General features: G+C 35.9%; 1 protein-coding gene and 1 pseudogene across 3 annotated transcripts in view; one reads left to right on the top strand and one right to left on the bottom strand.

The window, feature by feature from the left end:
• Positions 1-15,737, top strand: part of LOC145794018 (intermembrane lipid transfer protein VPS13-like) — a 50,782-nt pseudogene that overhangs the window by 23,495 nt on the left and 11,550 nt on the right. The window contains exons 3-5 of the transcript XR_014333973.1: positions 232-335; positions 8,759-8,853; positions 8,987-9,034. The product of XR_014333973.1 is annotated as an intermembrane lipid transfer protein VPS13-like (transcript). The remainder of the gene's footprint in view (positions 1-231; positions 336-8,758; positions 8,854-8,986; positions 9,035-15,737) is intronic.
• On the bottom strand, positions 10,668-15,643 carry LOC114304615 (uncharacterized). 2 transcript variants are annotated; one of them, XR_014331599.1, is made up of 4 exons: positions 14,077-15,643; positions 11,743-11,794; positions 11,371-11,433; positions 10,668-11,025 (listed from the first exon to the last, which is right to left on the bottom strand). XR_014331599.1 is itself a non-coding variant. In XM_082872983.1 (3 exons), exons 1-3 carry the CDS (start codon positions 14,299-14,301, stop codon positions 10,777-10,779), a joined length of 537 nt encoding a protein of 178 aa, XP_082729109.1. In that variant the 5' UTR covers positions 14,302-14,649; the 3' UTR covers positions 10,668-10,776. The 2 variants fall into 2 exon arrangements, 1 of the variants encoding a protein (XP_082729109.1); XM_082872983.1 differs by lacking the exon at positions 11,743-11,794 and having other exon boundaries at positions 14,077-14,649.

Below are 15,737 nucleotides of genomic sequence, written 5' to 3'. Positions count from 1 at the left end.
ATTTAATTTCATAAACTTTCTTTTATAAAAAAAATTAACTTATTTGAGGAATAGAAATGACGAAAAGTAGGTTATTGTAGTATTTCTTCTGTACATGTTAACAATGTTGGATGTAGTTGATGTAGTTCTCAAGGACTTAATCCAAAATACAAGGACCAGTTAGCAATATTCCTTGTATTTTGTTGTTAAAAGATGTTTAAACGATTTGCTAACTGGTCCTTTTTCTTGTAGGTGATGTAGTTCTCAAGGACTTGAAATTGAAGGCAGAGGCACTAAATTCATTAAAACTTCCTGTGACAGTCAAAGCTGGGTTTGTTGGTACCATAACATTAAAGGTATTTTTGAGCTACTCACATCCCGTGTTGGTCTCGACATCTTTCTGTAAGGGTGGGTAATGGGGAAATTGTTTGGTTTTGGGAGGATGTTTGGATGGGTCAATCTTCTTTTGCTGCGGATTTTCCGCATCTTTATCGAGTGGCTCGTTCTCATAATTCTTCAATTGCTTCCATGGCTTGCTCTCTCTTAGCTCCAATTGCTTGGAATTTTGATTTTTCTAGAAATCTTAATGATAGGGAGGTTTCACAGTTGGTTTCTTTATTATCTAGAATTGATCACTTTTCTTTATCTCCTCTTTTGGAGGAGAAGAGGGTTTGGGCACTTCATTCGTCCAGAATATTTTCTTCTAAGTCTTTTTTTGATCACATCATTGATAATCCTCAAATCCCTCAATTTCCTTTCTGTAAAAAAGTTTGGAAGGCTTGTGCTCCCTTAAAGGTAAAGGTGTTCATGTGGGCCTTGGTTCATGGGGGAATTTTGACAAATGATACATTGCAGAAAAGGAGACCCAATCGTTTTTTAAATCCTCAGTGGTGCATTCTGTGTTGTAAGAGCAGGGAATCCGTGGATCATTTATTCTTGCATTGTCCAATAGCTTTGAATTTATGGCATAGATTGTTTTGTGTTGGAAATGGTTTGTGGGTGGCCCCGAAAAGGAGTGTGCATATGCTCTTAATTGATTTTCATACATTTGGACGGTCGAAGAGAGCCAAAATTTTATGGACTTGTGCTGTCTTTGCCATTTTTTGGGTGCTATGGTGGGAGCGAAATCAGAGGTTGTTTGACGATAAGTTTCGGGAGGTGGACTGTTTATGGGATCATGTTTGTCACTTATCTTCTTTTTGGGCGTCGGGGAACTCTTTATTTAAAGGAGTTCCACTCTTTTTGTTAGCCAGAGATTGGTTGGCAGTGTGTGCTTTGTAAGCTTTTGCTTGTTTTTAGCCGGTTAAGGGCTTTTTCTGTTGTCTTTTCATTGCTTTGTATTGAGAGGATGCCTCATCCTCTTCCTCCTCTTTCATTTTTATCAATAAAGCTTTTGTTATTGATCAAAAAAAAAAAAGGTATTTTTGAGCTACAAATTCACATCCATTTGGTGTTTTACTACTGTTGGGGTGGTTTTTTTATTTTAAATTTTTGTGTGTATGTATGGAGGATTAAGTACTGAGGTTTCTTGTCCATTAGGGCTTCATGACATGCCTCAAGTATTAATTGTCCTTTCTATCCCATATTTGTTAATATATTCCCCTTTTAGGTAAAGGATCATTGAGATTAATATGGAAAAGCTAAATTATATGAGGAGTTGTCTTTGTGTTTCCTGACAGATTGATTTGGAAGTCATTTTAGGCTTGTTCATTGACTTCGCATGCTAACATATCAGCTCTTATTACATTCTTTGAGAAAGCCCCACTAACATGATGAAAATTACACAGATCTCCACTCTCAGAGTTTGTTTTAGTAAAACAAAGTTAACAAAAAAATATAAAATATTCCATTTATCATCACTCTTAAAACAATCATTTTGTAACAAAAATCTGAATTCACCTAATTACTGTTAAAGAGTCTAGCCATAATCCAGAAGCTTCTAGTCCTGGTCCAGCTTCCCCAGCTTCAGCTTCCCAGCTCCAGCTACTGAGTTGACAGACAGTTACAGATCAGTTAGATAGTTTACAGAATAGTTAGGCAGTTACAGAATAAACTAGAGTTAATTAGTTTGTTATGCATTAGTTAGTTTGAACCAGAGTTAGTTTGTGTAGATTATAAATACACTCATTCCTGTAACTTGTAAATTCATTCCTTCTACACAATAAAACAAATAGTTTTACTCACTGCAAAATATCTGCTATCTGTCATGGTATCAGAGCTCCTATCTCTTGCGAGCATTAGGTCTTGAGAATTCATCAATGGCATCTTCCCTGCCGTCTCTGCATCTGTCCTCTTCTGCTGTATCTTCTTCTTCATCTTCTATACCTTCAAATCTTGCACTACTCATTACAAATCTGAATGCCTTCGTCACTGTCAAACTTGATGCCACAAATTTCATTATCTGGAAGAATCAAGTTCACAATATTCTGAAAGCTACTCAGCTTCTCAGTTTTGTTGATGGTACACAGGAATGTCCATCATCTACTATTGTTGATGCACACAATCATGAGATTCAGAATCCAGATTATACAAATTGGATTTTGATAGACTCTCATCTTCTCAGTTGCTTAACTGCAACTCTCTCACCATCTATCTTCACATCTGTGTTACATTGTTCCACAAGTCATGAAGTATGGAGTGTTCTTCTCAAACGGTTCACCTCTTTGTCACGCTCACATATTCACCAGTTGAAGAATAAACTTAGTCAAATTGTGAAAAAAGGCCACACAATGGATACTTATCTGACTCAGATCAAGTCTATTGCTGATCAATTGGCTTTAGCTGCATCACCTGTTGATGATGAGGATCTGGTTCTCCTAATTCTTAATGGCTTGCCTGATGAATATAATGCATTCAAAACAGCCATCAGAACTAGAGTTGAAACTATTTCCATTGGAGAGCTCTGTTCCCTATTAAATTCTGAATCAATTCATGTTGAAGCTGCATCTAAGCAAGCTCTTGCTTCAGAACTACCTTTTGCATATCATGTTTCCAGCACTTCTTCTAGAGGCGGTTTTAGAGGTGGCTCTTACAGAGGTCGAGGAGGAGGAAGAACTGGTAGCAGATTTTTTAAAGGAGGAAATTCTAGTTCTAGCAATGCTTTACTTCGAGGAAAAGGCAGATCTTCTACTTCAGGTCATCCAGGCCAAGGTCACACAGGACCTCAGTTCTATCATTCAAGTTCTACTGGTTCTACTACACACTCTGCTACTTCCCATTCTCATCCTCATTCTTCTCAACTAATTTGTCAGATCTGTGGAAAATTGAATCACTCAGCATTAGAGTGTTGGTACAGATTGGACACATCTTCTTTCCACTCTTCAAGGCCTCAAACTCATCAAGCCTATATTACCAATACAAATCAGTTTGCTACTAGTTCTCCTGCTGACAGTGCTTCTACCAACTGGTTTCTTGATTCTGCAGCTACTAGTCATATCACAAATGACTTGAACAACCTATCTTCCTATCAACCATATCATGGACATGAGCAGGTTACTGTTGGTGATGGAACTGCATTACCTATTCATCACACTGGTCAAGGTCTTCTCCCCACTCCTTCTTTTCCTTTCCATCTCTCAAACATGCTTCATGTACCTGCCATATCTTCCAACTTAATTTCTGTTCATCAGCTTATTTCTGATAATCATTGCACTATCACTTTTGACAAAGATATGTTCATTATACAGGACAAGAGTACCAAGAAGGTGCTATGTAAAGGTCTTCATTCCCATGGTCTTTATCATCTCCCTAGTGCTGCTCCATCTTCTGCATCACCAGCTTGTTTCCAATCCATTGTTAACTCTTCTCATTGGCACTTTAGATTAGGCCATCCTTCTTCAAGGAAACTTCAGCACATTATGACACATCATTTGAACCCTTCTTCATCTGTAAATGTTTCATCCAGTATTGATAATAAAATGTGCTCTCATTGCTGTGTTTCCAAAAGTCATAGACTTCCTTTTAGCTTGTCTAATTCTACAGTCAATAAGCCATTAGCTCTTATTCACTCTGATGTATGGGGACCATTTACTTCCTCTGCTTCTTCCTACAAATATTATGTGTTGTTCATTGATGACTATAGCAAGTTTACATGGTTGTTTCTTCTCCATTATAAAAGTGAAGTTTTTCATAAATTTTTGGAATTTAAAGCATTTGTTGAAACACAATTCTCAACTCAATTACAAGTGTTAAGAAGTGACAATGGTGGTGAATATCTTAGCACCAAGTTTCATGATTTCCTAAAGCATCATGGTATTCAACATCAGTTAAGTTGTCCTCACACACCTGCTCAAAATGGAGTAGCAGAGAGGAAACATCGACATCTCATAGAGACTACTGTTGCTCTTATGCATCACTCTGCCTTGCCTCTTGCTTATTGGTTTGATGCCCTTGCCACATCTGTTTATCTCATTAATAGACTTCCTACAGCTAAGATCAATTTTCTTACTCCCTTTGAAATGTTGTACCACCATGCTCCTGATTATACATTGCTCAGAACTTTTGGTTGCAGATGTTATCCATGGCTTAAACCTTATGTTTCTAATAAACTTCAACCTAGGTCTGTGCCTTGTGTGTTTCTTGGTTACATTTCATCTACCAAGGGCTATAGATGTCTTGATCCTACTACTGGACAAATTCATATTTCCAGACATGTTGTTTTTGATGAAGATGTCTTTCCTTTTGCTTCTTCTCCATTAGTTAAGCCTGCTACTCCATCTTTGCCCCAGCTGACCTCATTTTTCTGGTCTGCTCCATCTGCAGATTTTTCTGTTTCAGCTCAGTCACAGTCCCACACTTCAGCACAGTCACAAACACCAAGTCCTGCTTCAACTCAATCCCCACAGTCACCAAATTCACCACAGTCTCAGATCTCACCACATTCACCAGCTCCAATTGTTTTTGGTCACTTTGATTCTGTTCCAGCCACTGCTGCTCTTCTTGGCAGTCTGCCTGCTGTTTCTGCTCCAACTGCTGGTTTGCCTCAGTCTGCTACTGGTTTGTCTAACTCTGCTGCTACTCTGTCTCAGTCTGCTGATTTGCTTCCTTCTTCTTCTATCTCTAAGCCTACTTCTAAGCCTACTTCTCAGCCTCCAATTCCCATCTCTTCCTTATCTGTTCTTTTACCTCCTATTTCTTCCTCTACTCCTATCCACTCCAATTCTCCTCCTAACATTCATCCCATGCTCACTCGGTCTAAGTCTTTGCACCAGTGTTTTCTCACCTCTTTTGAGTATACTGAGCCTCAATCCTATCAGGAGGCCTCTCAATCCAGTGCATGGACCACTGCCATGAAGGAGGAATACACTGCCTTGATTAAACAAGGTACTTGGACTTTGGTCCCTCTTCCTCCCAACAAAAAGGCTATTGGTTGTAAATGGGTTTTTCGCCTTAAGAAAAATTCTGATGGGACTATTGCTCGGCATAAAGCCCGATTGGTTGCAAAAGGGTTTCTTCAAACTGAGGGTATTGATTACTTTGAAACATTTAGTCCTGTTGCCAAGCAACCTACTATCAGAATTCTTCTCTGTTTGGCTCTTCATTTTTCATGGTCCATTAAACAGCTGGACATTTCAAATGCCTTTCTTCATGGGATTTTAGAGGAAGAAGTGTATATGCATCAACCTCTTGGTTTTGTTGATCCAAACAAACCTTCCCTAGTGTGCAAACTCAATAAAGCCTTGTATGGCCTCAAACAAGCACCTAGGGCCTGGTTCTCTACTTTTTCCTCTTTTCTTCTTACTCAAGGTTTTCAAGCTAGTCATTGTGATTCCTCTCTGTTTGTTAAAAAGACTTCTCATGCTATCACTATTCTTTTAATCTATGTTGATGATATTTTACTTACAGGCAGTGATTCTTCCTATATTTCCACTCTCATTACTCAGATGCATTCTACCTTTTCTATGAAGGAATTGGGGCTGATCAATTATTTTTTAGGCATCTCTGTTACTACTTCTTCCTCAGGATATTTTTTATCTCAACAAAAGTATGCTACTGAAATTTTGGTTAAAGCTGGTATGACAAACTGCAAATCTTCTCCTTCCCCTTTGCCTCTCAAAACTAGTACTGATTCAGTTGATGATTTACCCTTTTCTCAGCCTTCTCTCTATCGTAGTCTTGTTGGTGCCTTACAATATCTTACTATTACACGTCCAGACTTAGCTTTTGCTGTTAATCATGCATGTCAATTTCTTCAATCCCCTCTTACCAGTCATTTTGCTTTGGTAAAAAGAATTCTCAGATATCTGAAAGGCACTCTTCATCAAGGTCTCCAGTTTACTTCTGGTCCTCTTACCTTACATGCCTTTTCTGACTCAGATTGGGCAGGTTGTTCACTTGACCGCCGCTCAACCACTGGTTATTGTGTGTTTTTAGGTCCTAATTTGATTTCTTGGTCCGCCAAGAAGCAGCCTACCGTGTCTAGATCTTCTACTGAGGCTGAGTATAGAGCACTTGCTCAAACTGCTGCTGAATTAAGCTGGCTTGGCATGCTACTGTCAGATCTGCATATCAAAGTTCCAGCTCCCATTCTTTGGTGTGATAATCTATCTGCAATTTCCTTAGCCAGCAATCCTGTGTTTCATGCCAGATCTAAACATATCGAAGTTGATTATCATTATGTCCGAGAAAGAGTTGCAGCTAAGAAACTTCTTATTCATCATGTTTCTTCCATGGATCAGCTTGCTGATTTATTCACCAAACCTCTTCCCTCTTCTCGGTTTTTGTATCTGCAGCACAAGCTTCTGGGATCTGTCATCCCTCTCAGCTTGAGGGGGCCTGTTAAAGAGTCTAGCCATAATCCAGAAGCTTCTAGTCCTGGTCCAGCTTCCCCAGCTTCAGCTTCCCAGCTCCAGCTACTGAGTTGACAGACAGTTACAGATCAGTTAGATAGTTTACAGAATAGTTAGGCAGTTACAGAATAAACTAGAGTTAATTAGTTTGTTATGCATTAGTTAGTTTGAACCAGAGTTAGTTTGTGTAGATTATAAATACACTCATTCCTGTAACTTGTAAATTCATTCCTTCTACATAATAAAACAAATAGTTTTACTCACTGCAAAATATCTGCTATCTGTCAATTACCATCTCTCTTCTCTACCTCTCTTGCCTTTTTTTTTTCCTCCATCAGATTCTATTCTGTATGCCTCCTTTTTCCGTTCTCTTTAGTCTCCCTCTCTTTCTTGCATGGTCGTCACCCTCTCTCTTCCCTCAACCGCACAGTGTACAACTAGCCTTTCCACTACCATTCAACTAGATAATTGAAGATTTTTTGGTAGCTTTTGGTTTAGTTTTAGAATAATGATTTGAGAATGGAGTTGTATTTTGAGTCTGTGAGTTGTTGAATCATGATTTGAACAGAAAAAATTTGTTTGGTTATGAGTTTTGAAGCTAGTGTTTTAAAATTACTTTTGATTGTATATTTGATTGGGAATTTTTTTTTTAACTACTTTGTTTAAAAATGTTTTTTTTAAAAAAAAAAAATTATTGTGACAAATTAATTTTTATTTAATTTTTTTGTTAATTTATATAGATGGCCAAATAATTTGTCATTTTGGTCTAAAAAAATAATTTATATATTTAAAAAATATCAAAAACATATATAATTTTATTTTTCAAATAATAGGTGGCAATTGCAAAAAAAAAAAAAAGAATAAAAAAAAAAGAGCACTGTTCCGGTCAACTGGTTGGACATCCGTGAGGATGTCCAGGTAGACTACCAAGTAGACCAAAAAATTCAAAAATTGTTCGGAAAGATGTCCAAGCGGACAACCGGGTAGACCCAAGAATTTAAAAACTCTCTAGTTACCAAACATGCTTTCAAATGTGTTTTGAAATGTGATTTGAAATCATATTTTAAAAATTATAATCAAACAAAGGGTTAGAATATGAGGGTGGAATCATGATTCCAGAATGGAACCAAACAGAGCCTTTATTTTTATTTATGTTTTGAGTTCTAATTTAATTAGGTTTTTATTTCTTAGTATTTGTTTACTTATGGGATTTTATTAGTGCAGTGAGCCTATATATGTGCCTTTTTATTAGACTATGATTTTGGGTATTGATTATTGAGATACTGATTTGGGAATAGTTCCTGTGGCCCAGTGATGGTATCTATTAATAGGATTTATATATTCATTCAATGATCTGAACGCAGTACTTGAACTTATAAGCAATTTTAAGGCATGATCAATTTTGATATATGTTGATTGATCTTATGGATTAGTTTTCCCACGTTGATACATAATAAAACATGAAATAAACCTATTGCCTACTAAATCAGTCACCCATAGTTCAACGTATGTGCCTTTGCCACGATCCAGTTGCACCTTCATCTTATCCTCATCTTTGAAAATCTTACTACCCATATGAGAAACGGGTTTTTGGTCATTGGAACTTTAGAGGAAAGTAAAAGAAATCCCACTGCCTATAAAAGAAACCACCCATATTCATCCTGTTCCCATCTTTGAAATCTTACTAACGGTATGAGAAACTTGTACTGAGTTAGATTTAGATTTGGTCATTTTTGTTACCCTTTTTGGCATTTGCTTGACCTAAAATTTTGAACTGTCATGAACTTTAATTCACATGGAAGTTGAATTAAATAAATTTATGGAAGTTTCTTCAAGTTTAGAGAGATTGAATCCATATAGGATTTAGATCATTACTTTGCTAGAAAATACAAATATAAAAACAAATTTGTGGATTGTAGTTTCTAATTGCTGTCAATCATAAATTTTATGCACTAATTGTTTGATTTTCTGTCATTGATTCTAAACAATAGGTTCCTTGGAAAAGTCTGGGCAAGGAACCTGTGATTGTGCTTATTGATCGTGTTTTTGTTCTTGCTCAACCCCTCCTGATGGAAGGTCTCTTGAGGTAGGAAGTACACATTTTCCGTTTTTGGGAAGGGTTAATTTCTATTGGCTCTTGAGAAGTAATATTTGCATTTAATGTTATGGGATCTTGAAAGCAGCTCATTGTCATTATTGTCATTCATTTCTTGTTATAGGAGGAGGACCGGGAGAAATTTTTTGAAGCTAAACTTCAACAGATTGAGGTTCAATTTCTTACACTTATTTCTGATGCTTGTTGCAGTATCATGTACTTTGTGCTCTAGTTCACCATGAGATGCTGTCATATTTTTGATGAAAAATTGTGTTTATACGTGTTCACAATTTGGTATGTGAACTTTCAACAAGTTTAACTTGTTTACCAAAAAGTTCTATGATGTTGAAGCATGTTAATTTTAGTAATAATTCTATTATTGATGATCTTTCTATGTTTGTGTGTGTGCATTTTGTTTTTAAAACAGGAAAGAGTTGTGAATCCATTTCTTGTATATTCCTCATTTCATCTTGCTCACTTCTTTTGATAGCTTGCTTTGATAGTCCTGCGTGACTTTTTTTGGTTGTGTGCACCTTTGTAGCTCAATCTTAATTGCATTATTTATTAGCACTAGTTGTTATCAACAAGACAACAAGGGCTATCTATCTAGGGCCCCGGACGTCAAGGTGGACAAAAAACCTGTCCTAGATCTACAAGGCTAGTGGTTGCATTAATTTTATTACTATAATTACTGTTTCTTCAACTTTTTCAGTCACAGTGAGTTTGCTAAATAAATGATTAGGCAAGAGCAATGCCCACTACACTGCTTTTACTCATATTAACTTTAAGCCCCGAGATCAATATCAAAATCCATCAACAAGGATAACAAACAAGAAACCTTTTGCCTTTTGGGTTAGGACATATTACAAGATGCTTAATGCTTAAGCTGGGAAACAAATGATCAATGCTGTTGGTGCATGAACCCCTTGTAGATTACAAATCAGCCACAAATTGTTGAAATGTTTATGATTGTGATGATTTAAGGATCCTCTTGGAAATGATTTTTTTTATTTTTTTTTTATTTTGTATGAAATATGAATTGGAAAATGCATGTCCAAACTATAGGAGATCAAAAATAGGTATCTGGAATCTATAAACACTACAAAAAAATTGACTTTTTGCGACGGTAAAATACCGTCGCTAATACTCCTAATGCCGTCGCTAATACTTTTTGCGACGGCAAAACGACTTTTTGCGACGGCAAGAGGGGGGTCGCAACTGCAGGGGTTGCAAAAGAGTTTTTGCGACGGTAAGTGCCGTCGCTAATGTTTTGCGACGGCATTTTTGCCTTTTTGCGACGGCACCGTGCAGTCGCTAAAAACGTTTGAAATTTCTTGACTTTTTTGCGACGGCTCTATTTTACCGTCGCTAAAAATGTTATTTGAGACGGCAAAAAATACCGTCGCCAATAGTCTTTTTTTTAAAAAAAAAACACTACTTTTTGCGACGGTGTGGTGCCGTCGCAGAAAATATAAAAAATATGAAATTTTCTATTTTTTGCGACAGTGTAATGCCGTCGCAAAAAATATTAAAAAATAATAAAATTTCTATTTTAAATAATAAAATTTCTATTTTTTGCGACAGTATAATGTCGTCGCAAAAAGTAAAACCTGTAACAAAATTAATAAAAATATTAAAATTTTCTATTTTTTCCGACGGTCTCTCTCTAAGAGCTGATTATTTACATTCTATTCACCAAAACATCATAACAGAAAATAAAAATAAAAATTTAAATTGATCAAACCATCAAATTCAATATTTTACAAACACTACTAAAAAAAGTATTTTACAATCACTCAACTTTCGGAGCCAAACTCAGATATATAATCTTTAAAATTGCATTAGACAAATAGTTTCACTCAAATAAATAAATAGCTAGAGAAAAAAAATGAGCAAATGAAGAATCCACCTAAATCATAAATCGACATGGCTATAATTTTTCACCAACTTGTGAAGAATTCTAGATATACAAATCCAAAAGGTCTCTGGAATTTTTCGGCTAAAATGTATCAATAAGGCTGAAATGATGTCAAATGTAAATTTGTGAGCCTCGGGTTTCACTGTCATGCGGATTAGCATAGCAGTCCACACCTCCGGGACCAACTTCACTGCATGCCGGAAAGATTTAAGCCCATCAACCACTCTCATCAGCATTGCATGTCCCTGCAAAACAACATTAATTCTCATAGTTGATCTCATGACAATATTACCAACTGAAATATGTTCAGTTCTGATTTTGTTTTTGTTTTTTCATTTTCATGTTTTCAAAAACAAGATAATAAAAAGTTCGAAAACACCTAACATTTTCATATAACACTTTAATTTTTGCATGAAAATAGTTTTTCGAAAACAACTTTTTTGGGTTTCCTAATTCATGTTTTGGCTTTCCTACTTCTTTTAAACCACATCAAAATGATGTTCTATTATCTATAAGTTGTAGAGTTTAACTAAAACATGCACCAGCACATGAGGGGGGAGAGAGAGAGAGATGGAGGAATTGAAACGAACCTCAGATTCAGCTGTCTCTCTAGCTTGAACCTTCTCATCGAAAATGTTTGCAACTACTTCATCCTGAAGAAAAATATCAATTGCTTTAATTATGTCCCGGACCAGGAAAACACGTACCCTCAAACCCTTATCAGACAATATGAATTTAAAAAGATCTTCGGTGGCAGACACAACAGCACGCATATCAAAGGATTTCCATTCCAATGATCTATATAATATCTATAAACAAAAAAGTCATTTCCGGACACATCAAAAAAGTATGCAGATGACAAAAATAATTCAACAGTTTGAAACACTCCCATTTCTTAAAAGCAAACTGAGAGAAAGGCTCCTAGCTATATATTGAATATCACTTCCATTAAGAAATAACACCTGGATCACTGATCACACCCAAGAAATCATCCTTTATGGTGCCAATACAAAACTGCAAAAGGAGACAACACGTAGGATGAACAACGGTGACCAAAAAAAAACATAACCCCGAAAATGTAATAATAAATAAAATAAAATACAATGTATATTAAGAGCATACATATTTATGTGAACAATTATTAAATGCACTATTTAAGATTTAAAAGAATACTCTGAAGTTCTGAGAAACAGAATGCAACAGTGACCAAATTTGGTTACCAAATGTATCAATAATGGATTGCTATAACGTACAAGACATGAAAGAATTCAATTCAGTGATTTATCAAAATTGAACGTACACTTATTTAGATCATCTCAAGCAACCCCTTAGTTTACTTCTGTTTTTTAGGGAATATGTTAATTTGATAAAATTTGAAAAACCAGAGTACTAACTATGTACAAATTATTACAATTTGAATTTCATAATAGTTTGAATATGTGACATAGAGTGTTTATTCGTAGTTTTGTGATTAACTTGAATTACTAAGAAAATGTTCAACTAAACATGTTGGACACAAATACTGTACACCCCAAATGTCGACTGTTTGATCCATACACATTTCTTTGTTGCATTTGGTTCTATCCTGATTATTTTGAAATTCCATGCAGAACTGCAGTGAAGTATGAATACTAGGAGTGAAGGTGGAATTCAAAGACTGCTAGCTGCTGAACAAGAGGCTCAGCAAATTGTCAATGCTGCCAGAAGTGGTAAACTGCGATTTCCCTCACGTGATTCCTATTCAATTTTTATCTGAGACAGTTTATAATAATATATAAATTTAGATAAGAGTATACATCTATGGGATGATTCTAGGATATACACTTAATAGGACTCTTCAATACAAGGATTAACAGACTTCTTAAAAATCTTTTCCTTTTGTCTTATGGAAGTACGTTCTTGAAACAAAAAATACAGGGTGCTGATAGATTTAGCACATTTATGGTTTTCAAGCTTTGGGATCATACCTTACGGGGTGAAGTTGTTCAATGACTTCTATCTATTTTTCTTATCTTCAGTGTTTGTCATTCTCTTGAAATCAGTGGTTTCATGCATATAGTGCAAGTGTACAATTCCCAGTTTTAGATATATCGTACTAATAACAATACAATGACCCCCGGCAATTGCCCAAGTGGTCATGGAGAGGACACTTAGGTGCCAAGGAGTGTTAGATTTCAGGTTCGAATCTATAGAGAGGTATTGGCCTGCGCTGTAATCTGACTACTAAAACATGCTAACGGCTAAGCATACAAGAATCATTATAAATAGTAAACGTTCAATTTTTTTAAATCACTGAATTGAATTCTTTCAGACACACACACACACACACACACACACACAAAAGTGGATAGTCATTATAAGAATTTCCACCTATTTACCCATTTCAGAGTTCCTCTTTGCATAATCCAATTCAGTGATCAAGGATATTCAAGATAAATTGATATAAATTGATTTGAACAATGCTTTGATAATTATGGAAAAGAGCACTTGACCATAGAAATGAGTGTTTATAGTAAGAAAAAAAAATGATTACTTTAGATGGAAAACATTAATATATGTTAGCACTATGCAAGAATTCAATCTTCTATAACCTCTAATTCTATATTGAGATGTACTGTTGTATTGCGTGAACTATGGCAGATGGACCGGATCCGCTTAGATATGCTTTTGGATAGAGAATGATCCTCCAAATAATAAAATTCAACAAAACACCAAAATAAATAAACAATAAGGTTTCTTTAATAGGAATACATACTAATATTTTAAGATTAACAACTATACTAAAACTTGTAATAGATAAAGTTGTTGCAAGGTCAAACAAAGAATAGATAAACACCCCATATGTCCATATAGTCCAAACATTGTCATCTCATTTCAGCAATAAACTCATATACCTAAAATTCAAAGATTTCACATGGTTGTTCAGTCTTAAACAGTGAACTCAATCCACTTCACATAATGAACTGCATTATTACAATCCCCTGTTCCTCCACATCACAAAGAACAAGCATTCCATGTCACACTCAAATTACCATACCAAATCAAAAAAAATAAAAAAATAAAATTGATAATCTATACTATAGTATCTATACTATTAGCTTTTTATTTTTCCAATAATGCCTTTCCTGTATCGGTCAATTTCAATTACTGTTCTGCTAAATGATTTCTTTATTCATCAAATGGCCCCTCCATCATCAAAAATGTAAAATTACAAACAAATCGAGTTTGCACCCACTGCTAATAAGTAAAAAAGTAACACAAAAAATAAATAAATAAACAAAAATTACAAGACTTACCTTGCAACCTTCGATCCCGAATTGAAATAATTGAATCCCATTTGACTTGACAAACTCGGCATTTGCCTCCGGGTACGGTTCTGGACAAAGGCATCTGCAAAACCAAAGCCCTATAATCATCAAATCGTCGGTGGGGTCGAAGTCGTCGAGGCTCGGCGGCGAGAGCTTCGTGAGAGGGTTGAGTTGTGGTGGTTCTACGACGGCGACTTCGATGGTTTTGCACATATCGCCACAGCAGCGGCGGTAAGGGAGGAGGATCGACCGGAGGGAGGATCGGCGGTGACGGATGATCGGCGCCGTCGTTGTGTGAAAGAGAGAGAGAGGAAGGCGAAACCCTAGATGGAGAGAGAGAGAGAGAGAGAGAGAGAGAGAGCGAGCAGGAGGAGGGGGACGGCTCTGTTGTGTTTGGGTTGTGTTTGTGTTGTGTGTTCTCAAACAAAACCCTACACACACCCACACACCCACAAATGTTATAGTTAATGAATTTTTTATTAAAATAAAAAATTATTAAAATAATTTTTATAGTTGATAAATTTTTTTTTTCATTTGATAAAGTTAAAAATTTATTTATTTTATATTTATTTTAATGAATAAAAAATAATTATTATTTTTTTATTTGGTAAAAATAGGAATAATATTTTCCATTAAAATAAAGTTAATTTTTGTGGTCAATGAAAAAGAGAGAAGATAGATGAGAGAAGAAATAAATGAATGAGAGACACAGAGAGAGAGAGAGAGTCAAATAGACAGAGAGAGAAGAGTGATGAATAAGAGAGAGAAAGAAAAGAGAGAGAAGAAGATGAAAAAATGGGTGAAAAGATATAGACAAAGAGAGAGAGAGAAAAAAAGAGCGAAAATAGATAAATAAGAGAGAGAGAGAGACAGAAAGAGATGAGCGAGAGAGAAAAAAATAAGAGAGAGAGAAGAGAGACAGAGAGAGAAGATATATGAAAGAGATAGAGAGAAGAGAGATAGACGAGAGACATAGAGAAAAAGAGAGAGATAGACAGACAGATAGAGAAGAGTGATGAGTCAGAGTGAGAAAAAGAAGAGAGACAGAAACAGAGAGAAAAAGAGAGATGGACAGAAAGAGAAGAGTGATGAGAGAGAGAGAGAGAGAGAGAAAAGAGACAGAGACACATAGAGAAAGGGAGAGAGAGACAAACAGAGAATAGTGATGAATAAGAGAGAGAAAGAGAAGAGAGACAGAGAGATAGGAAGATGAAAAAATGAGTGAAAAGAGAAATGTTCAAAAGAGTAAGACGACATCGTTTGTAGTGGATCGATAAATCGAGAAGGAGCTCGATAAATAGAGAAGATGAGAGTAATAAAGTGAGTAAGGCGAACATAGTGAGGGGGAGATAGACAAATAGACAAGTAGACAGAGAGAGAGAGAAAGAGAAGAGTGATGAGTGAGAGAGAGATAGTGAAAGAGAGAGATAGACAAAAAAAAGAGATAGGGAGAGAGATGGAGAGAGGGAGAGATAGAAAAAAAGAGAGAAACAAGAGATGAACGAGAGATAGACAAAAAAAAGAGAGAAATAGAGCGAAAAGAGATAAGCGAGAGAGAGAGACACAGAAAAAGAGAGAGACAGCGAGAGAAGAGAAATGAGCGACAGAGAGAGAAGATTTTATTTTTTTTTGCAACGGAAGAATTGTTA

Source organism: Camellia sinensis, chromosome 6 (assembly GCF_055761805.1).
Source record: "Camellia sinensis isolate YWXY chromosome 6, ASM5576180v1, whole genome shotgun sequence".
NCBI lineage: Eukaryota > Viridiplantae > Streptophyta > Magnoliopsida > Ericales > Theaceae > Camellia > Camellia sinensis.
This window is presented reverse-complemented; position numbering and strand designations above follow the sequence as displayed.

Coding starts and splice junctions, on each gene's coding strand:
- LOC114304615 (XM_082872983.1), bottom strand. CDS start 14,301: ATGTGCAAAACCATCGAAGTCGCCGTCGTAGAACCACCACAACTCAAC. Junction 11,434..14,076: donor TCGGGATCGAAGGTTGCAAG/GTAAGTCTTGTA, acceptor ATTTTTCTTCAG/GATGAAGTAGTTGCAAACAT. Junction 11,026..11,370: donor GAGAGACAGCTGAATCTGAG/GTTCGTTTCAAT, acceptor GTTGTTTTGCAG/GGACATGCAATGCTGATGAG.